Source organism: Chiloscyllium punctatum, chromosome 39, assembly GCF_047496795.1.
Source record: "Chiloscyllium punctatum isolate Juve2018m chromosome 39, sChiPun1.3, whole genome shotgun sequence".
In the NCBI taxonomy this organism is placed as follows: domain Eukaryota; kingdom Metazoa; phylum Chordata; class Chondrichthyes; order Orectolobiformes; family Hemiscylliidae; genus Chiloscyllium; species Chiloscyllium punctatum.
In genome coordinates, this window is record NC_092777.1 from 57,199,829 (window position 1) to 57,224,365 (window position 24,537).

Below are 24,537 nucleotides of genomic sequence, written 5' to 3' on the forward strand. Positions count from 1 at the left end.
TGGAAAGGCAAAGATGAACTTTTGAAGCTGTTTCAGTTTTAGTAATATGAATTTATTCAGTATTTTACTATTTGTACAATTTATTCAGTAGTTTATGTTTCAATGCAAGATGGCACTGGATCATAACGACATTAGATACTTTTCATTGCACCCATGTACAAGTGACAAGATTAAATAAATCCAAATCTAAATCAAACTCCATCTGCCAGCCTTCTTTGCTGTCCACTACACCGCCTATTTTGGTGTCATCTACAGACATACTAACCATACCTCCAATGTTCACATCCAAATTATTTATATAAATGACAAAAAGCAGTGGAACCAGCACTGATCCTTGTGGCATACCATTGGTCACAGGCCTCCAATCTGAAAAACAACCCTCCTCCACGATCCTCTGTCTTCTACCTTCAACCCAGTTCTGTATCCAAATGGCTAATTCTCCCTGTATTCCATATGATATAACTTTACTAATCAGTCTACTATGAGGAACCTTGTCAAACACCTTACTGAAGTCCATATATATCATATCTACCACTCTGCCCTCATCAATCCTCTTAGTCACTTCTTCAGAAAACTCAAGTTTGTGATACATGATTTCCCACATCTTGACTATCCCTAATTAGTCCTTGCCTTTCTGAATACATGTAAATCCTGTCCCTCAGGATTCCCTCCAGCAAGTTGACCACCACCAATGTCAGGCTCACCAGTCTATAGTTCCCTGACTTTTCCTCACCACCTTTCTTAAATAGTGGCACCATGTTAGCGAACCCCCAATCTTCCAGCACCTCACCTGTAGCTATCAATGATATCTCAGCAAGGGACCCAGCAATCACTTCCCTCACTTTCTACAGAGTTCTAGGGTACCCCTGATCAGTTCCTGGGGATTATTCACCTTTGTGTTTTAGGCCATCCAGTACCACCACCTTTGTAATTTGGAGTTATTTTCCAGATATCACTATTTATTTCCCCATGTTCTATATCTTCCATGTTCTTCTACACAGTAAACACTGATGCAAAATACTCGTTTAGTATCTCCCCCACTTCCTGTGGTTCCACACATATATCTTGTTGATCTTTAAGGATATTCTCTCCTTAGTTACCCTTTTGTCCTTAATGTATTTGTAGAATCTCTTTGGATTTTCCTTAATCCTATTTGCTAAAGCTATCTTATGTTCCCTTTTTGCCCTCCTGATTTCCCTCTGAAGTATACCCCTACTGCCTTTATATTCTTCTAAGGATTCACTCAATCACTGCTGTCTATACCTGACATATGTTTCCTTCCTTTCCTTGACCAAAACCTCTACTTCTCTAGTCATCTAGCATTCCCATGACTTACCAGCCTTGCCTTTCACCCTGACAGGAATATACTCTTTAGACTCTCGTAATTTCAATTTTGAAGGCTTCCCATTTTTCAGCTGTCCCTTTCCCTGCAAACATCTGCCCCCCAATCAGCTTTCGAAAGTTCTTGCCTAATGCCATCAAAATTAGCCTTCCTCCAATTTATACTTTAACTTTTAGATCCGGTCTATCATTTTCCTTCATTATTTTGAAACTAATAGGATTATGGTCGCTGGCCCCAAAGTGCTCCCCCACTGGCACCTCAGTCACCTGCCCTGCTTTATTTCCCAAGAGAAGGTCAAGTTTTTCACCTCTAATAGGTACATCCACATACTGAATCAGAAAATTTTTTTGTACACACTTAACAAATTCCTCTCCGTCCAAGCCTTACCACTATAGCAGTTCCAGACTATGTTTGGAAAGTTAAAATCCCCTACCATAACCACCCTATTTTTGTTAAAGTAACTGCGATCTCCTTACAAATTTTTTTCTTAATTTCCCACTACTGGCAGGGTCTGTTGAACAATCCCAATAAGGTGTTATTTCTTAGTTTCACCCAAATAGCAACCCTGAACATATTCATAGGAATATCCTTAAGTACAGCTGTAATGTTATCTGTTATCAAAAATGCTGCCACTCCATCTCTCTTGCCCTCATTTCTATCCTTCTATAGCATCTACACCCTGGAACATTAAGCTGCCAGTAATGTCCATCCCTGAGCCATGTCTCTGTATTTGCTTTGATATCCCAGTCCCATGTTCCCAACCATGCCCTGAGTTCATCTGCCTTCCCTGTTGGGCCCTTTGCATTGAAATAAAATCATTTATCATTCCTACTTCATGCTTTGCTTTGTTCCTGCCTGCTCTGTCTGTTTGACTTGCTCTTTTTCCCAACTGTACCTTCTAGAATACTGTGAATAGTTCTGGTCCCCTTGCCTGAAGAAGCATATACTGGCATTGAAGGCAGTCCAGGGAAGGATCACTGGATTGATCCTGGGTATGAACAGGTTTCCTTCTGAGATGAGATTGCATAGGTGTGCCTGTACTAATGAGAGTTTAGAAGAATGAGAGACAACCTTATTGAAACATGATTCTGTTGATGTACATTTTGTTCCACAAATCCGGACAACACAAGTTTCAGTACAACAGTAGATGCTTTACTATCGGACAGCCGATGAGAGATTTTCAATGTCCCCAAAAATAGTCATGTGTCTACATGTGGTGACACTTCTCCACGAATCTCTGCTCTACACCGAAAGGCAGTAATTTTTGTAGGAATAATACATAAGTCACATGGTTGATTGTCGTTACATTGTTTAAGATGGGTAATGATAATTTTGCAAAGCCCGGTGAATGTCGATATCCTGTGATAACGAGTGAATGGATTACAGGGACTGATTATCGTATTCTTCATGAGCATGTGTTGATGGAAAGAGATTAAAACAGAAGGGTTTTGCCTGTTCTCAATGGGGGGATTCACATACTTCTGCTAATACGGAGGGGAAGCAAGATAATGGGAACAGAAAGCAGTTTAATAGGATTGTGGCCAAGACTATCAGTCTTGTCTGGGGAGGACAAATACCTTTGCCTGAGGCTGCAGAGGAATCCACACGTGTGGCTCCATTGGATTCCTTCTCTAAGATTCAGTTAGCGTCCTCCCTACTGAGATATTCTGTCTATTTTCTGTAAGAGGGCAGATATGCAATTGATACTGCAGTGAGTCTCTTTGGTAGTGGAATATTTAACCCTTGAGTCCCCAGTATGCCTTGCAAGAGAAGTAAAACATGGAACTGATTCCTTTGTGGCTCTCTAACTTCCTCAATTCTGACAGGGCTTCCCCTTGTGAGAGAGTCTAGGACCAGAGGAGGTATTCTCAAATAACAAGGAAAAAGTGAGGACTGCAGATGCTGGAAACCAGAGTTTAGATCAGAGTGGCGCTGGAAAAGCACAGCAGGTCAGGCAGCATCCGAGGAGCAGGAAAATCGATGTTTCGGGTGAAAGCTATTCCTGTTGAAAGGCTTTTGCCCAAAACGTCGATCTTCCTGCTCGTCAGATGCTACTTGACCTGCTGTGCTTTTTCAGCCCCACTCTGACCTAAATTCTCAAATAACAGACCACCAATATAAGAAAGGGATTTCTTCTCTCAGAGAGTCAAGAATATATGGAATTCTTTTATTGCAGAGTGCTGTTGTTGCCAAGTCATTAAGTATGTTCCAGATCAAGATAGATTTTTAATCAGTGAGAGAACCTCGAATTACAGGGAAAAAGCAGGCAAGTGGATTTGTAAATTACCAGATCAGCCATGACCTCATTGAATGGTGGTGCAGACTTGATGGGCTGAATGGTCTACTTCTGCTGTGACATGTAGCCCTGTGGTCTAAAACCGTGTTAGTGTTTCTGTGAATTGATTGATTCTTGGTTTCAGAATTGTGTGGATGCAATGAAGAAAGAAAAGCATCAAACCACATCCTGAAATAAATTTTGTTTCCCATTTCTAAATCACATCTGTATTCGAAGTCGACATAGTTCTGAAAACTCTGGAAGGCATGACGGGAGAAGTGAAATTGTGGAAACGTGTAGTGACTGATTTAAAGCTGGTGATGTGATTGAATTTCACAAGGTATGAGGAAGCCATTTGGATTGATTTTATTTTCAGAGCTTCTCTAGTTAGAGGTCAATAGACATCAATTGAACGTTTTGCTGTATTGTCATGTAAATGTCATGTCACTTTACAGATTTGATTGCACTCTTAAAATTGCATGTGTGTAATATACACAAAGCATGTATTACATTCTGTGTCTGAGTATGATCTATGTAATTTATAGAACGTGTGTGTTTCTCTGACCTTAGATGCCAAGGTCTCTTCAATCGTTCAGTCAATGATTGCACAAAAACAGGAAGAAAGGAACTTAATGAAAGGAGAAAAGAGGTTTGGTAAAGAAGGTTCAAAGGTTGAAATTAGACTTTCATCCCTCTCCTAATAAAAATATACATTGAAATCATATGCTATGAGCTCTTTAATCAACTGGTACAAAGAGGGTCATTGTATTTGTCTACAGAATATGAACCCTTGTATATACTTTAGATAATAAGCACTTTTTAAAGGGGGTTTGACACTCTTGGTGTTAGGAAATGTACTTTTTCCGTCACCCTCTACTCGTGTGGTCCTTTCACTGATGCCTGACATGTTCTTCGAAACCAAACAGCACTTTGGTCTAACTTCAAAGTGCCTAGAGAACCCCTGTGTTCCTGGCACTTGCCATTGTCTTGCAGCTTGACTTTCTTTTTCCCTGATGTCTAATTACTTCCAACTGCTCGTAGTGCTTTGAAGTGGTGAGCACACTCAAAGCACCTGCCACAATCTGTAAGTGCAGGTGGGGGGAAAGTAACAAGCAAGACTGAACTCTCTCCATACTGGACCACTGCTGGGTTAATGTAATCCCCCTTCACAATGTGTGTTACTTTAAATTAGCTGGTTCTGATACATTCATATAGCACTATGCATGGCATGCTCACACACAGGCAATACTGATGTGTGCCTGAATTCCAGCATTCAGAATTTTACAGCGGCCTTCAAATTGGTCGAATGAACTTTGTCAATAATTATTCTCCATTGTATAATTGTGTTTTGTTTCTTGTAAGCTGCATTGTGTATTTGGAAATTCAAAAACTGCTGGTAAATTGACCATAGGGTTGCTCTCAGTCAGCTGATGAGTTTAAGGTACATATGTGAAAGACAGTGTTGGAGTTGAGAAAGATGTTAGTAAATTGCTCTACACAGCCATCTTATGGCCATAATCTGGAAGTACATCATGACAGGTGATGGACTAAAATCCAAACTTTTGTTTTTCTTTAATCATTCATGGTATGAAGGTGTGGCTGTCTGAGCAGCATTTATTGCCCATCCTTAATTGCCCAGGTGACAGTTAAGAGTCAACCACCTTGTTGTAGGTCTGCAATCACATGTCGGCCAGACCAGGTAAGGATGGTAGTTTCCATCCCTAAAGGTCATTAGTGAACCAGATGGGCTTTTCCCAACAATTGGTAGTGGAGCCATGATCATCGTTAGACTCCTAATTCCAGATTTTTAAAAATGGAATTCAAATTTCACTCTGTACTGTGACAGGATTTGAATCCCAGTCCCAGACACAATACGGGCCTCTGGGTTCACAGTACAACAATAATATCACTAGGCCATCACCTCTCCTCACAATCATCAACTGGAAAGTGTGACCAAACAATGTGACAAGCTGCAGCTAGGTCTCTGGACAAGAAGGAAATGCCCCACGCAGCATTTTTTGACACACACAATCTGACTTCGCTGTCGGTTCCCTTTAAAGAGAGATACAGCTACTCTCAGGGGTCGGGTAAGACAGGCTGAGATCCTTTGTTTAAAATAAAACAAAGAACTGGAAAGCTGAAACAACAGAAATTGGTGGAAAAACTCAGCAGCTGTGAAGAGAAAATGTTACCGTTTTGGGTCCAACAAACCTTCAGAACTTCAGGCAGCTAAGAAAAGGTGGCATTTATGCTGAAGACAGCGGATTAGTGGGGGGAGGGTGGGCACATGGTAGGTGGAGGTGGAGCTGAGAGAGAGAGCAACAGGATGGATAATGGTGGGCCAGGGAGAAAGGAAAACTTGCCATGGGGACCATACATAGATGAAAATGGGTTGACTGTGCTGAAAGCAGTCCATCTCTCAACATGGTTTGGAGTGGTAAAAGGATATGGAAGATGATGTTCTGGCCCTAAAAATTTTGAACTTGATATTGAGTCCAGAAGGCTACAGGATCCACAAACAGAATATAAAATGCTCTTCCAGCTTGTGCTGAGCTTCACTGGAACAATGTTTCGTTGTATATGCTTGAAGTAATCCATTATGTACGTAATGTTTATTTGGCCACCCTGAGAAAGACAGTTCTAATGTACGCACATTTAATGAAAAGTTAAGCATAATTTCTGAAGGATGTAAAGTCGACCTCTGTGAAGTTGAAAAAAATGTAACTGTAATGTGGATTCACAAAGCTGCTACAACTAAAGGCAGGTCAGTTTTGCCACTGTGGTCAACAATGCAATAGCAAATGAGATCATTTAACTGCTGAAAATGTAAGTATTTTAGTGAATGAAGAAGGAATGTTTGGATTACTATGTGTATTTGGATGAGAGTAAATTTCTCTATTTAACAAGATAGTAACATGAAGGATGATTAGAATGAATCCTGATGAAGGGCTTATGCCTGAAACGTTGAATCTCCTGCTCCTTGGATCTGCCTGACAGGCTTTTCCAGCGCCACAGTCTAACTCTGATTGGAATGAATGTCTGCTTTACAATGTACTGGCATCAGAAACTCCCTGATCATTTACACAGTTTTATAACTGCTACAACAATGGTCAAAAGTTCCCTGCGATGCCACATAAACAAGTCGTTATTGGTCTGAATCTCTAGTTTTCACAGTATTTAATTTCTATTACTACCTATACAACAGAAGTCTCTCCTCCTTCCACTACTTCCCTACTCTTTACTCATTACAACATTGGGCAACTTGCCACAAGTAGTTTCTTCGATAGAGTAAAATGATGTTCACTGAAAACTAAAGGTTATACTTATTCTAATTCAAAAACCTGAAAATCTTCAAGTTTCAACCAATATCCTTAATCAGTTGTAAAACAATTACAGTTCTGTATTTATGGCATATTTCCTGAGTGATCCAATGACTTCCTCTCATGTGCAGTCTTAGAATAGTTGACTTTATATCTGAAGGCAGAAACCCTCATAACACTTAAAATGTATTTAGATCTGCATTTGTGATGCTAAGGCAATAAGGCCAGGTGTTGCCTAATGGGATTAGAATGGTTCCTGATGAAGGCATTATGCCCAAAACGTCGACTGTCCTGCTCCTCAGATGTTGCCTGACCGGCTGTGTTTTTCCAGTTCTACACTTTTCAACTCTGACTCTCCAGCTCTGTAGTCCTCACAGAGTCCTCCACCCATGTTAAAATCTCAGTTTTGTCATTCAGGGTACAGGAATAAAATCTAGGCTTACAGCTTTTGAAAAAGATCTGTAGCTTGGGTTGTGGATGAGGTCATAATTCATTCGCTGTGCTGGTGTGATTCACAGAGACATGCCAGAGAATTCCTGGAAGCCTGGCACGCCAACTGAAACTCAAATCAATAAACACATTGAACTGTACCCCATCTACAAACCACTCAGATACAGAATCGGAAGTACCAACAATACGGGGAGACACAAATAGCAGGCGGGACAGACCACCACCTTATCAAAGATGCACTGACTAGGTCACCTAACAAGGCAAGGAAATGTCTGCAGAAAAACACACCAGCTCAGCAATCATAATTACAACCTCAAAATCTATGCTTGTTCGGATGGATCAGAAGCCGAGTAAAGTAAGGGTGAATGGCTGTAGGGAGTGAGGTTTTTTTTATTTGTCCCAGGGATATGGGTGTCATTGATTCGGCCACATTTATTGCCTATGACTAACTTTCCTCAAGTAGGTGGATGTGAACTACCAGACAAATGTTACTGCTATCTGGTATTGAATAAACACTATGTGAATACAAACCATATAACTCACTTACAAATAATGAAGATTTGAAATCTTCCTTTTTAATGTGATATGATAACATAAGGAATGCACTCAATTTTCAATGACTGCTTTACAGTTTAACTATGGTGTAAATGTCATTGGTAATGATAACAGTATATTTGCTCAAGTAATATTTGGTATGCACAATTTGTAATTTCTTATGTACTAGGATTAAGGGAAGTGAGTTTAATTTTTAAAGTTCATGCTATTTTAGGTGTGGTATAATAGATTAAAATAAATTATTGACAATGGGATGAGGTTAGAGCTGTTAAGCATTAAAAATCAGCTGCTTTTGTCGGAAGGTTTTGATAGCTATGGAGTTACAGCCCAGTTAACGACAGAATGAAGTGAGAATAGTGTAATTGGAGGTAAACAGATTATAGCTAATGAAGCCAATACTGAGGCTGCCTTTAAGACCGTAAGTCATAGGAGCAGAAGTAAACCATTTGGCCAATTAAGTCCACACTGCCATTCAATGAGATCTTGGCTGATCTGATAATCTTCAACTGTGTTCCTGCCTTTTCCCTTACTGATTAAAAATTGGAGTATTGAATATACTGAACAACCCACCATAGAAAACAATTCCAGATTCACTTGCCTCAAAAGAAGAAATCGCTTCCCATCTCAATCTTAATTGGGTGACTCCAAATGGAGATGATGCCCTCTCGTCCCACACTCTCAAGGGGAAACAACCTCTCCACATCTACCAGACCAAGAAGCTCACTAAGAATCTTGAATGTTTATTGGAGCATTAGTCCACATGAGTAATGCTTGAAAGCAGAATACCTAAAAAGCAGATGAGTTCATCTTTTTTTTGAGGAAGTGTTTTCCAATTTCCTACCAAAAACACAAATCTCCAGATGGTTCGATGCTAAGCTTCCTTCTGGGTGAAGGAAGAACCTAACTACTACAGGGCCTGGTTAGGTACAGAAGCTAACTACTACATGCAACTGGTTTTCAGCTGTTCTCGGGATTTCCTTAATGTATCATTGCAAATGCTAACCAGCCCGAACACACCCTGTAGCACCTGTTGGTGCTGTTAATGCAGACTCTTGTCCTTGTCCTGGCCTGCTGAAGACAAAGTAATCCTTTAGAAGGTAGACTTGTAATATAAAAGAGTGGGGGAAAAAAAAAGGAATAGTGAAATTAGTCAGTAATTTTTAATTAATACTTATTTATATTTACGAAATAATGAAAATAGTCAACCACAAAAGCAAACAATTTTAATTGATTTCAAATGAACAATTAAGGGTGTATGTTGTAGAATGAACTTTTGAGGTGAAAAAAAGCAAGATACGCATCAATGTAAAGATGATTTTGTAGATCAGTTCATATTGACTTCATTGTTTATTTCTCCTTACCATTTTGTTAGGAAATATATTTTCAGCACATCTGTCCAAATTGATTAATTGAAATAGGTTTTGTCCAGGAGTTTATCTTCTGACAGTTACTCAATATTTATATTTCACTCAGAGTGACAATGCAAAATATAAAAAGAGCCAAAAATTATTTTTCTAAACTTCTATTTTTCATTTATTTGTACAAGAAAATGGTTACAAATGGCATTCACCAGAAATACTAACATTAGAATCATTTTGTCTTTGATATTAATACCTCTTGACTGTAAACTTTGAGCCTTAACCCTTAGTTTCCAAGTAACCATGCTATTGATTTTTTTTAACGTGCATTTATAAATTGATTTCTGTTGAATTGTAATTTCAAAACTTTTAGAAATCCATCAGTGGGAAAGTCACACCATTAGGGTCCACTTGGAAATAAAGTTTAAAAGCTCATATTCTTACAAAGCATATTTTTGCGGGTCTTGTTTTGACTGAACATAAATTAAATTTTGGATTTGACAATTTATGAATGATCAGGAAAATAGGAACAATTACTTGTATAAAATAACAGTAAAATATATAATTTAAATTATAAACAACTGTGAACAAAGACCCATAACTTCTATTACAGGGGACTGATTTCAAAGAACGATGTTATCAATGTGGCGATCGAATGTTGGTGAAATATTATAGATCAGCAGTACCTCATGGAAAAAGTCCAATTCCTAGAAGTCCAAAAGCTGTAAGAACAAGATGAACATTTTTTAAAAAAAAGACAAGCTACAATGAAGGTTCACAAATTTTAGACATCAAAATGAAATGTAACAAATTTCATTTTAACTAAAGATCAAAGTAATTGGTGCCCTACAATTAATGGAACAGATCACTTAAAGATATTGTTGTGAAGATGTGGGTGTTTTTAGGAGAGTTAGAAGCTAGAAGAAATGTGTGACAGCACAATTGTTCTCAATAAGGTAACAATGTAACACTGGGTCAAAAGCTAATTAGCTGGGTTGCCTGGAAATGACAAATCATTCAAATTAGGCCAATCAGTTTAAATTATACCCTGAAAAAATACCAAATTCCAATCAAGTTTGAATTGAGTATATTGACAATCTTAAAAGCCCATGACACAATCCAATGCTTTGGGGGTATAAGATCAGGGAAAATTGAACAGTTGGGAGGAGAACTGCCAAGCTAGCAGCATGTAATGACTGCCCATCAAATAGCTCTCTTAAAGGTATCTTTATTGATCAGTAATCTATGAAGCAGAATCTGCAAGAAGAAAAGACGACAGGAATTCAGAGAAACTGAATGCTGCCTGGTTTTGAGATAAGAAGTTTTACTTTGTAAATCTTAATTGTGGGTTTTCTTGGACTAGTATTATACAGGGGAAGGTAAAAGGTAGGAGTTGTAAATAATTTTTCGTTAATTATTCTGTTATACTTTAAGAAATAAAGTTGTTAATTTTTACTTTAAATAGTTCTCGACTTCTTGAATTTTCACAGATTACTGCACAGGAGAAACCTTTTCTGTGTTGCTGATTTTAAATCAGCAGGAGGGTTTACCCTGTGTCGTAACAATATATTAGGGGAAAAAAAACAGAAGTTGCTAGAAAAGTTCAGCAGGTCTGGCAGCACCTGTGAAGAGAAATCAGAATTAACGTTTTGGGTCTGGTGACCCTTCCTCAGAACTTGCAGCATCGGCAGTTCTGTCAGTTTTCACTTAAGGATATCTGTTGCCTTTCATACACAGCTCTATAAATCGGTGGTCAGGGAACTTTTCTGGAGTCTGCTTTACTCTATTATACAAGTCCTACATAAAATTTCCACCAAGTTTCTTGTAAAGGAATAACAACATCCTCTAACATCATGGGGCTATTTTCTCATTCAAGAGAGACGACTGGTTGGGGTTGAACTTGGGGTCAGATCAGGAGAGAGGTTGAAAAGGGGGTTGTTCATGGTAACCTCAATCGTGTGGGAATTGAACCCATGTTATAAGCATCAATCTGAATCACAAACAAGCCATCCAGCCAACCAAGCTAACTGACCCTCTACACCAGCTGAAGTCCCCATGACGGGACTCTCCTCAAACGTGCTCCTTACCTGAGCCATGGTAACAATGTTAAACCACGACCAGTCATATTCTCTCTCTCTCTCTCTCTCATTACAGCATCCCTGTGGTTCCCTAGAACTTTGGCAACTTTACTGACTTCTTTCAAAAAAAGGTCCTCTACAAGTATACACTTCCCACTTCAGATTAGTATCTGGCACCCTCTGCTGGAACCCTCATTGCTTCTCTACTCCCTATGCTGTGGACTGATGTTTACTTACATTAATCTCAACTGAACTACCCTGTGCTGCTCAATGATCTAATCTTCTTTAAACTCAATTCATTAGATCCATGTAAGGCAAGGGACACAAACAAATAAATGTCTAGAATATTTACATTTATCATTTTCTAGTTAGATTTTAAGAGTTTAGTTTCAAGAAAAGGATTAGTATAATGTCAGGATTCATAAGCATAAATGAGACAGGAAGCTTTACTATAATTTCCCTCTATATTTTAATAGGCCTTTTCAGATAGTTGGTAACTCTCTTAACTGATACAGGTTGTATCATAATAGCTACCAGTAAAACATCATGTTGTAACTGTTAAAAAAATCCCAACTTAGCCATACAGTCACATTTCTACTTATATTTTCCCTTATGATCAGATGCAGTCTTCTGACTATTGATTCAATGCTATCTTAAACTTCAATGACTTGAATAATTTAATTTTCAATAATTTAAAAGTTGTCTTTTGCTTCTCTTTCAGGCTTAAATTCACTTCCCCTCCTCTCTATTCCCTCTCTCCTTCCTGAACGGACAGAAATCCTTTGTCATAGCCATAAGCGCACATTGTGATTAGAAACATAGAAAAGTTTACAGCCCATTCAGCCTATCAAATCTGTGCTGAAGTCATGCTCATGCTTATTTTCCTGTTCCATTTCGGATTGTGGTTCAGGGCCTCCTATTTAAGGAAGTAAATCAAACATTCCCCATTACAGTCCAACCAAAATGCTCAAGCTTCATAAATTTTCTTTTTAAATATTAAATATATTACTTAAAATTTAGATTCATGTGCCTTTTTAGAAATGTTCTATCATCCAATTAGCTTTATAGAACTAAGTGTTTACTGTGAAGATTTATAATTTTATTTTATTGTTTGGAAATTGGAGATTCTAAAATAGAGCTCAAGTTAGTTTGTTTTTTTTTAAATCTCAAAGTCAGTTTTAACAGAGTTCAAACATCACTTCCCAGTGGGTATGTGACTTAAGCTAAATGACTAGATAAACTCCCTGGTAAAGTAATTGCTAAAGTATTTACAAAGTTTTCAGGTTTTGTGACCTATAGAGAAGTGGAGGGGCAGGAACCTCAATCAGGTTCAGTTCAGAAGAAAAGATCCATTCAGCAGAAGAGCAGCTTTTAGCTTTTGCAGTCTTTTTTAAAAATGTATTCATTCATGGGAGAAGGGCATCATGGACAGGTAAATGCAAGCCTAGCCAACAACCCATATAACCTGTGTGCAAATGCTTTTAAAAAGTAGATAAGGCTGGAAGAAACCCAAAGCTTTTCTTAGAGTTCATTAAGAAAAATCAGTGCCTGAGCCTGTGCCTGCATCTCCTCTGCTCGCAAGAATCTTGCTTTTTAGATATTATTATTTACTTCTGAAGCAGTTGGGACTTGAAGCCAGGCCTCTGGGCTCAGAGGCCGGGGACAGTATCATTGTATCATTAGAGCCCTCAAGGCTCTTGCTTTTTAAGATACACCTCCTTTCACTATGCCACCTGTCACCACCCTCCCAACAATTGCTCATTTTTCTGTATCATTTACTCTCCCATGAAACAGCTGAAGTCCCCTTAAATTCATAAATTTCCCCTAATTTGTTAGTTTCTATCTCTTTATATTAGCTCAGCTGGCTGGATAGCTGGTTTGCAATGCAGTGATACCATTAGCCCAGGCTCAGTTCACACACTGGCTGAGGTCATCATGAACTGCAGTGATAGGAATGGTGGATGCCATCAAAATAGTTCAACATTAGGGTGGGAGTTTAAGGAGGGTTCGGTGGATCAGAACAGTAGCACTGCATTGGATTGTGGCATCATTGGTGAAGAGGAACTGCTGTGCATTAGCAGTTTTAGATGAGCTCAGAGGGCATTGAAAAAGGCAATCCTAGAGCAACAAAAGCATGGATGAGTGTTTCAGTAGCATTTGTTCAGAGACAGGAGTAGAGACCAATGATATTGTAGAGATACCCCTAATTTGCCATCAACGGACTATTAAATGGAAAAGAGACCCAAGGGGCAGCTTTTTCCACACACAGGGTGGTATCTGTATGGAATGAGCTGTCAGGAGAAGTGGTGGTATATGAATAGGAAGGATTTGGAGGGATATGGGCCAGATGCTGGCAGGTGGAACTAGATTGGGTTGGGATATCAGATCGGCATGGACGAGTTAGACTGAAGGGTCTGTTTCCGTGCTGTACATCACTTTGACACTCTGATTCTATAAATCACTAAGAATACTGGGATAGAACACAAGGTGCTTTTATCAGCTGTCTGGAAAAAGAAATAGCATTTTACCTCTAAGTGTGCTATGACCATCTCCTGACATATGTAGCTACATCAACATTGTCTTTATATGCCTTCATTATAGCACCTTCTCAAAAAGCCACCACGTTCATTTCCATCAAAACAACACAAATAACGTAGTAAGCCTCTTATAAGCCCCCATTACATCCAGAACATTCAGAAAATCACTCCTATCATTACAAAATGTTCAATATTTAACCAGACTGCATTTGCACTTCCAAATAATAGAACTCAAAATTCAACAGTGGGAATTTTGTTATACAAGAAAGAGTTGGTTACAGCAGCAGAATGCCCTATCTTCATTAACATGTTGCCAGTTTGAACACTTAAATATACAATCATGTCTTAAGAACTGCAGCAACTTGTCATGGTCTATTTAAGGAGGTAATTCAAGTGCCAACGTATTCCTTCAAATGACAGCAGAGTTGTAAATAGATCCTAGTTGTTTGGGTGTTGTTTACTTGTTCCAAGGAAGCAGTAATACACCCAAGTTAAAAGACTTTGAACTCCAACCATGCAAATACTTTGAACTCCCAATTGCGCAAAATTGACGTGCTTTAACAAGAGTAATTTGATTAATTTCATCTGCAAAGTGGTATCCAATGCCGTTTCTCTCCTTTCCCATTTTCTGTTTGTTTTACTACAAGGAAATCATGCTCAAAGGGAAAGATGCTTGTTGTGTGCAGAACAGATTTTGCTGACAATAGTAAGAAGAAATTCCATCATTTCTAATTTAACATTCTTAATTAAGATCCACAGTACATGTTCCTACTCAGACTGTTTAGATTCTCCCATTCAAAACGGTGAACCTACATACAAGCTACTCAACAGATATTGTGGATAAAAATGGTAGGCTGGACAAGCTAACATACAATCACATTCTTGGAAAGGAACTGCCAACTACACTGTTTTAATTAAACCAATTTTTTTCTTTCTTTACCCTGCCAAGAAAGTTAAGTAATTGTTGTTACATACCAGCTGGGGCAAAATCTTCTCAAAATGGTCAAGGTCTGCTGTCCTAGAATCTTCATTAGATGCCTGTCTGGCAGTTCGTGCTGCTGCCTCTGAATGTGATACAAGTTTCATGTTAAATTGTGTAGTGTGTACATCATGCAAAACAAAAGACTTTGAAACTTTTATGGCAAATGTATCAGCCTGTTCCTTCCAGGAAAGCCCTCTATTGTGTTGAGTAACATTTCCAATTACTGCTGACATGAAGAACATCAACTTGTTGGCTGCAACACCATCAATCAATAAATGAAATTCATAAAACACCTTTAGCATTGAAAAGCATCAAGGCATTTCACATAAATCAGACTAGCATTTACAAAGTCAAAAGAAATGTGACAATTGACTGATGGTTAAAAATGTAGATATTGGAAATAGTTTAGGGAAAGGTAATGCTGATATCCCTTAAGTGAGTTGAAAAAAAAAGAGGTTTGGGGAATAAATTATAGGACCTAAATGAATAAAGGTAAGACAAGCAAAGAAAGTGGAGAATACATGAGGTCGTCATTGGACTGCTGTAGTTCTCAAAAGATTACAAGGCCAGAAACTACACTGATAGGAATGGCAGATGCCACCAAAATAACACTAGCGTGGGAATTTAAGGAAGGTTTGGTGGACCAGATCAGTAGCTATTGCATTGGACTGTGGTATGATGGGTGAAGAGGACCTGCTGTGCATTAACAATCTTGGATGAGTTCAGAAGAGCATTGGAAAAGCCAACATTTGAACAATAAAAGCATGGATGAGTGTTTCAGTAATACAAGTACAGAGATAGGAGTGGAGAGTAATGACATTACAAAGATGGAAACAGTAGTGAAGAAGATATGCAGTCAATACTGAACCAAAAGGTCAGGGCTGTGAACAGTATAGTTCCGCCTGAAACAACAGCTTGGTTTTTGCAGCCTACAGCAAAGTGTAGTCACCACTTACCTAGAAAACATTTTGTTGAGATCTTTGCAATCTCAATTGATTGTGGTATCATTTACTGGGGATTCCCACTGTTGAATACCAGTGAGATCATCAAGCAGCCAATCAGGAAATAATGAGTTTTTTTTAAGCAAAGATCAGAATAATGTTTTGGACCCAGAGTCACAACAGAAGTTGAAATATCAAAACAAAAAATTTAAAAGTCTAGTTTGCATAAATCTAATATTTATTAAGAAGGGAAACATTTAATAACATGCACATCTCTTTTGGAGGTAGATTGGTTGTTCAGTGGTCATAATTATTTAAATTCCCACTAAAAACCCAGTTACACTTCAATGAACAAGATACAACTTAATTTTTCAGTTCACGCAGAAATGGTTATTTGACAACAGTGAGGTTGAAACAGCCCATTTCACGGTCTCTACCAATTGCATCATCCTAATGCAAGAGGGAATATGTTTAATTAGTTTGCCCTGTCAGTCTGCTCTGCAAGAGTGCCACTTTAACTGCTACACTAGCCTCACTTCTCCCTCAACACTGGGGATTAAAATGGGTGAACCTGAATACTTCAGCCCTTAACTTCTATGTTAGAAGTGATTTCCTCACCCCCATTTGCCTTCATTAGGATTCTCCCTTCTTTCCTGCTTTGCTTTTTATTTTCTGCAATTCTCTTTTCTATTTTCTCTGTTGGAATTGCACTTCTAATCGAAGCTGTTCCAATTTTATCAGTTGCCAGTTTCTGTCTCTACATATTAGCTCAGTTAGCTGGACTCAGTCTGGCGATGCAGAGTGATGCCAACAGCACAGGTTCAGTTCAAACTGGCTGACAGTTCACCATGAATGTCCTGTCTTCTCAACCTTGGTCCTCGCCTGAGGCCTGGTGACCTTCAGATTAAACCACCACCAGCTCCCCCCACCCTCTCAAAACACACTCTCTCTCTCTCTCTCTCTCTCTCTCTCTCTCATGATCGAACAGCATTAAGGTCTTCTGGGACTATGGTGACGTTACTTATATCACTGCTGATTTTTCTGTCCCTGGTTTTCTGGCTTTCAGATGGAACCTCACCTCTGTTGCCTAACTACCCCTTTTCATTCTTCCAAGAACGATGCTTTCAATTTTTTCAAAGTTGTCTTGATCTACAGAAACATTCACATCAAAGGTAGACATATTATAGACCCAAGAAAACTATTTTTGCATTTTTATTTTTTTAAAGAAAGCTTTAGGAACAATTTAGTTTTTCTCTACTTCAATTCTTTCATTCACCTGTGGGAACTACCACAATCTCAGAACCCTCCCAATTTTGTTATGACTAGGTTGGGAGGTGGGGGGTGGGGGGGGGAATGAATTAGGTCCAGTCTTTTAAACCCCTCATTAGCCACAAAAATTTTTAATTCCTTTACTATACAGCTAAAAAGTTGTACTAATCAGAAAGAAGAACTCAATTATAAGGTTTTGAGTAGAACAGGAATTCTTATTACTTAGCAGCCCCACAAAAAAATAATAAAATGCAACATCAAATATCCACAAGTGCAGGCATAGAGTGTAAAAAGGGGAGAGTGTATTACTAAAATCAAGGTCAAGTATAGACATCATGAAATGTCTCAAGAATCAGATGGAAGTCCAAAACTGGTAGTCTATTTTTACCATTATCATAACACAGTGCAATCAAAGTTGGATTTCCCCTCCCCTGCATCTAATCTGTTTAATTGGCTGAACATCTCTCCTGAAATTGTATTCAAATCTTATGAATTGTTTTTGTTTGTGTTTTACTAGTTTGTAACTTATATTAACTGGTGCTAATATGTTCTAGAACGTTCCTCCATTGAAAAGAATGGTCTGTTTAACTAATCCCATCCTTATGTAATGAACACAAAGTCCAGTACATTTGATTATTTTATTGTATTGTATCACACACACACTCTGTTAGATAACTCATCTTATATGCTTACCTACAACAAATATTTTCAGCATTTCAGACATAATGATGACAGCATCACTGCTAACTGTAAGTAAATACAAAATACAAGATTTAGTCCTTGATTATGAACCATACAGCCATTTCAAAGCACATTACTATTTCTATCCATGACCTATATTCATTGCAAATGGTTCATGTCTCTGACAGCAGAACAATTCTTTATCCACATTCTGACATCAAAATTCCAGGAACAGATAAAATATTGTCCAAAAGGTGCTCACTCCCTATTCTCTCCAATTTCTGTTAAAAACATCTTTTATTTTCCACAGCCATGGGAGGTCTGAATGAGCTCTCATCCAATGGAATAAATTTCGTCAAAATTTGTTTTTTACTGAAAACTGCACTCAAAGGACTGGAGTACAGTCTAGCAGTTAATTGTTACAATGTACAACCTGCTCTAGATTTCACCATAAGAGGGAAAATACATTACGTCAAATATACAAGTATTTGTCTCTGGCATATCAACTCAGATTACACACAAACATCCTGTTGGAAGTTAGTAGGGGAAAAGTTCAAGTTCTATGCCACACTGCATTAGTTGGGTGGACTTTAGCACCTTACCATTCGTGGAAATCACCCTTTTACTACTTATTCATTTAACAATCGGAAAAACAAAGTACTTTTATTTGCTATCCCACTTTGATGCATTCAAAAATGAACATACCTTTGGTTTTCTGATCCTTAAAATAGAAGTATAGTAGTTTACTGACCAATTCCTGGAACAGAAAATAATATGTTTTGCTGAGCAATGCTCTTAAGAATATGTGAAGCCAATAAATAAACATACACAATTCAATTTTTCTCCAGCTCAGATGTCTATTTTTCTTAAAAATAGCATTGTTTATGCATGGATATTCATCACCAGGTGTTCTTTCATATGTTCAGTTGAGTGTGAATCTTAAAGAATGATTGAATTGGAGGATTGATTTATAATGCAAGTCCCACAGCAATGGAAAATAATTACCGAAAGGCTGACCATGATGTTTTGATTGTGCTCGTGCAAGTTAACTTAGCAAATAGAACACTTTGAAAAGCTACGAAGTCTTGTTAAAATCAAGCAATCCACAACATGTCATGTAGTCAATCAAACAAAGTGAGCTAGCTGTACTTATAGCTGTCATTATGGAAATACTCAGCTCTTTTAGTCACTGACAAATTTGCGAAAAGTACACTTGTACACTAACTACAGGTAATACCTCAAGCAGCCTATGTATTCATCTTCAGTACTATAAAGCATAGTTTGCATCAAGACATAATGCAAGAAAAAACTTCAACATGTTGCATAGCAAATTGACTTTAAAAGGAAGAATCTAATCCAAAGTGGTCATGCAATTCAAACTTTGATCAAAGAGATCATCCTACTACCTTGCTTCAGAACAGCTGGTCTACACATATTTTACTTGGAATTTCTCCCTGTCACAAAACGTAAGTAGGGACAATGAATTATAATTAGCAATCTTCTTCAGGATGTCCTTGGGAGCAAATTCTGTAAAAATTATCTATTCTCAAACTCATCCAACTGGGGCTACTACGAATAAAACATGGCAACACCTGGAGTTTTAAAATCAAACATTTAAGTCAGTTACAATCAATCAAACTAATATTCATTCCAAAAAGGAAGCTTTAAGCATAGGAAACACATTTTGACACTAACATGCTTTAGCACGATCCATATATTCATTTTTTAAAATATTGTAAGTAAAACTGCACATGCAAAAGCAAAAAGTGAATTTGCTTATTTTAGAAAACTAAATATTACTTCATTCAAGTAGTGACAGTTCAGTGCTGATTTAGGTTGAGACTTCACAGTACAATGAAATGGATGGAACAGAAAAAGTGGGTGATTTATAAGGACAGAAATAGAAAATAGAAAACTGTTTTGTGGACTAATGAAAGGCTATTCCTGCATGTTATTCAACACACATGGCTGCAAAATGATCAATGCAATTGGGATTTCCAAACTTTAAGGAATTTAAGAAGGTGGAATACTAGGACCATAAAAGTTTTGAGAATTTCTCATGAGTAGTCACAACGGACAGTAACTGGTCAGCTTGAGTGGACCTGAAACCTGCCTTCTTGCCCTGCTATGATGGAGATTGTGTTTTATGCACTAAGTTTGACAATGAACTGAAGAAGAATATCTCCATTGAAGTGATGTTGTTCAGTAACGTTTGAGAAGACACATAACTATCATATAGGTAAAAACAATGACTGCAGATGCTGGAAACCAGATTCTAGATTAGAGTGGTGCTGGAAAAGCACAGCAGTTCAGACAGCATCTGAGGAGCAGTAAAATCAACATTTCGGGCAAAAGCCCTTCATCAGGAATACAGTTGCAAGCAAAATGCAGAAGTTGAAAACTTTGGGAATTCAGTGGAGAGGTAGATGTGTGCGCTCCTTTTTACATGTAATACTTGTTGTGGTTTATGTTACAGTTAAAAAGAAAATAATTTCATATGCCTGACTTCAACTAAATCAATTAGTTAAAATTCTAGATGCTACATACAAGTTGATGATATGCATGAACTAATCAATTCAACAAAACACAGATGGCAGCACAAGTGGTGTGTCACAAATGCAATATGTGGGAGTTTGTGGAGAACATTGATTCCTAGATAGCCCCATCAACAATAAATATCTACATCTTGAGGAAATTTAGCTCAGAGTTGATGAATTAGAGTCTGCCCCCTTCCTCACTTTTGGCGGTCTGTATTGACTTTAGTGGGCTTTGCATATAAATTAATCAATTGGAAAACATGAGTGATTGACTGGTGGTGGCTAATAAATTGAAAACAGATAATTTGATGATGGAGGATAAAAATAACTAACATTATTTGGTGGTGTGTAAAAGCATCTCTGGATAAATTAAAAGAAACACTGAATAGGCAAGTTCTTTGTGGCACAATGGTACTGTGCCAACTTCTGAGCCAGGAGACCCAGATTCAGGACAAAAAAAACAAACTGGAGTCAGAGGCGCAGACATTTTGGGCAGAAGTATAGTTCACAGGACATGTTAATCAGGCAGAAATCATACATTCATAGTTAGGAAGTGTTGCAGATCTGGTTAACAGTCAGGTCAGGAAGATATGACTGTGAGTCAGGTGGATAAGGGGACATCTGGAGATAACCTTTGCTGTTATCCAACATGTATTAGGTTCCTTTTGCTGATATGTTTGATGTGAACATTCTGTGGGTAAACTCTCCATGATTTGTAGAAGTAGGAAGAGTGAAACGAAATGAAACAGGAAAAGTATAGGTAGGGGTAGTTTCTGTTCCCTATAGTACCCTGAAGAAACGGATAACAAGGGTTTTAATTAATAAAACAGGACAGAGTAGAAGGTTCAAGGAGAAATTTATAGGAAAAAAGTCAATGCCAAAGAATAACGTCATACTTGGTTCAAGATAAGCAGAGTATGAAAATAAAGGACAAAGTTGAAGCAATAGTACAAGAAAAGCTAATTCAGGAAATAAGTTAAAGTCAAAGACATTTTTTCTGAGTGTACAAAACGTACATAACCAGACAGATTTATTGTACAGTGATAAGTGAAGTTTGTTCTAATAGCCGTTACAGAGTAGTTTCATGGCGAACAAGACTGGTACCTGTAGAATTCTCTCCATCCAACCTACAAATTTGTATAAACTGGGTACAATTAACTGGAGTGCAGCTGCACACTAGTCCCAGAATACGAATTACACAGGAGCACCTCTGATGGTCTACCATTGTTCTTCTAGTTTTAGCTAGCACACTGATGCCCACAAAATCAACCAGCACCACTCCACTAGTTCTAAGCTTTCTGTACACTGGCAGAAAACCAGCTTTTCACCACCTTTTAATATTTCCAATGCCTTTGTGTCATTTGATTGCTTATCTGACATCGAATTGTGGATTACCAAAAAAAGTTCCAAGAGTTAAATATCAGCACCATCGTTTCAGCCACTCACAAACTCCATTCATCAGCTGCCAATTCCATCCCTGGTTACTTCAGGTTGAACTAAGTAATTTTCCAGCACAGCAACCATAAATTTACCTTTCAACTCCATCCATAAACATCGCCAACCACTCCCAAGTTTTACACCTTCATAACATTATCCAACTTAACTATGCACAAATCTCTCTCCATAGATGCTGCCAGACCTGCTGAGTTTCTCCAACACTTTTAAAAAAAAATTTCAGACACAGGGTGACCCCCATATCCACAGGTTTCCATGGTTTCAGTTACCCGCGGGTTACTGCGGCCGGAACCATTGACCAGCAGGCTGCCAAGATGGTAGGCTTCCCATTTAAATGAATGGCTTCGCTCCTATTTGCGGCAGTAGGCCTTGGAATGTATCCCCCTGTGGGTATGGTGGGACTACTGTATATATTTTTTAATAGCTACATTGTGGAAACAGGCCATTGGCCCAACACGTCCACACCGATCCTCTGAAGAATATCCCACCCTATAGTTCCCAAAGCTAATGCACTTAACCTACACATCTCTGCACATTATGGGCAATTTAGCATGGCCAATCCACCTAACCTGCACATCTTTGCACTGTGGCAGGAAACCCATGTGGTCACAGGGAGAATGTGCTAACTCCACACAGTCGCTCGAGATTGGAATCGAATACAGGTCCGTGGTGCTATCAGGCAGTAGTGCTAACCACTGAGCCATTGTGCCACCCCACCCAGCAGCAAGATTGACATGTTGATAGAAAATTCAATGGGCCAAATGGCCTCTACCTGTAGGGAGAAGGAATCAATGATAGCACAAGAACTCGTATTAGAAAGCTGAGGGCAATCTAGCAATCAGACAAATCAGTCCAACCCCCAAAGTAGAACACAAAACTGCGGGTACTGGAGACATGAAACAAAAATAGCAATTGTTGGAGAGGTCTGGCAGCACCTGTGGGAAGAAAACAGAGTTAACTATTCACGTCCAGTGACTCTTCATCAGAACTCCAACTCATTAGTCCATCAAGCCAAGTCTCTCCAAAGTCTTCCACACCCTGGCCCAGTTCTTACTTCTTGTATTTAATCACAACAAAAAAAAATGACATGGCTCTCTAGATCTCACTTCTGCCAACCACTAGTGTTCAACTGATTCTTATTTCAGCATTACTACACAAACTACAAACAAAGACCTGAAAATGAATTTTTGGGTGATAAAGGCTAGATCAGAGTGGATTTGATTAGATTAAAAAACTACGTGGTTTGATTGTTTGAAGTAAATACAAGGGACACGACAGTGAACATTTTGGGCATAAGCCCTTCATTAGGAAGGTGGGAAGGCCCGTGGGGGCTGAGAGATAAATAGGAGGGGCTGGAACAAAAGGTAGCTAGGAAGGCAATAGGTGGATGCAGATGAGGGGTGATAGTGATAATCAGAGTGGTAGATGGAGTGGATAGGTGGGAAAAAAGATGGACAGGGGTGGTGGGGAGTTTAAGAAGGCGGTACTGAGTTGAAGGATCTGGGATAAGGTGGGGGGAGGGGAATTGTGGAACTGGTGAAATCAACATTGATGCTGGGTGGTTGAAGGGTCCCGAGATGGAAGAGGAGACCACATCAAGAGCAACAGACATATCCAGACACCTTATTTACTGTATTTGTTGCTGTCGATGTGTTCTTCTCTACATTGGGGAGACAGGATGCCAACTTGCGGAACGTTTCATCACTGGGCCTCAAGCACCAAATAACCTGACCGCCCTGTGGCTGACCACTTGAACGCCCTCTCCCACTCTACCAAGGACATGCAAGACTTGGGCCTCCTCCACTGCCAAATTCTAGCAACTCAACGCCTGGAGGAAGAACGCCTCATCTTCATCCCTAGGGACCCTCCAACCACACAGCATCAACGTTGATTTCACCAGTTTCCTCTCCTCTTCACAGACCCAACCTCTCGACACCATCCTCTTGAACTTCCCCCACTGTCCATCCTCTTTCCCACCTATCAGCTCCATCCTCCTCTCTGACCTATCACCATCACCCACCACCTGCATCTACCTATTGCTACCTTCACACCCCCCCAAGCCTCACCACCACCTCCCATTTATCTCTCAGCCCCCACTCCTGATAAAGGACTTATTAAACATTGATTCTCCTGCTCCTTAGATGCTGCCTGACCTGCTGTGCTTTTCTAGTGCCACACTTGTTGACTGATCTCCAGCATCTGCAGTCCTCACCTTCTCCCTGAAGTGAATACAAACCGTCCACGACCAGATTTATGGGGGGGGGGAAGAAAGGAGAGGGAGAGAGAGAGAAAGAGGTGGGGAATCAGAAACAAAAACAGAAATTACTGGGGAAAAAAACTCGGCTGGCCTAGCAGCTCTGAGAAAGGGTCACTGGAATCGAAACTCTGATTTCTTTCTGCACTGATGCTGCCAGACCTGCTGGCTTTCTCCAGCAATTTATGTCTTCGCTTCAGATTCATTCGGAATTAGGGCGGCTTGATAAAGGCAGGGCAATTAGCGACACTGCCTTGACGAACTTACTTTCTTGAACTTGGCGCCCTCTGCTCCTCTCTCCATCCTCTAACACTCCCCTCCCACCTTCCCCGCTGTCTGCGACTGATCCCACCTCCTCCCGCTCACTATTGGTCTGCTCCTTTATGATGTCGACGTGCCTCCGTCATCCCCCCGCTTTCATTGGACAGTTCCGCCATCAATCATCAGTCCGCCCGACAGTTAAAGGATGGGGAAGGGGGGGAAATCACCTGACAACCGGTTTT

The 24,537-nt window shown here is 39.1% G+C and overlaps 1 protein-coding gene across 1 annotated transcript; it reads right to left on the minus strand.

The window, feature by feature from the left end:
• Positions 1-9,276: 9,276 nt before the first annotated feature.
• cenpx (centromere protein X) lies at positions 9,277-24,398 on the minus strand. Its single transcript, XM_072558784.1, has 5 exons — positions 24,302-24,398; positions 18,494-18,545; positions 17,801-17,854; positions 14,891-14,979; positions 9,277-10,022 (listed from the first exon to the last, which is right to left on the minus strand). Exons 1-5 carry the CDS (start codon positions 24,335-24,337, stop codon positions 10,008-10,010), a joined length of 246 nt encoding a protein of 81 aa, XP_072414885.1. The 5' UTR covers positions 24,338-24,398; the 3' UTR covers positions 9,277-10,007.
• Positions 24,399-24,537: the final 139 nt, after the last annotated feature.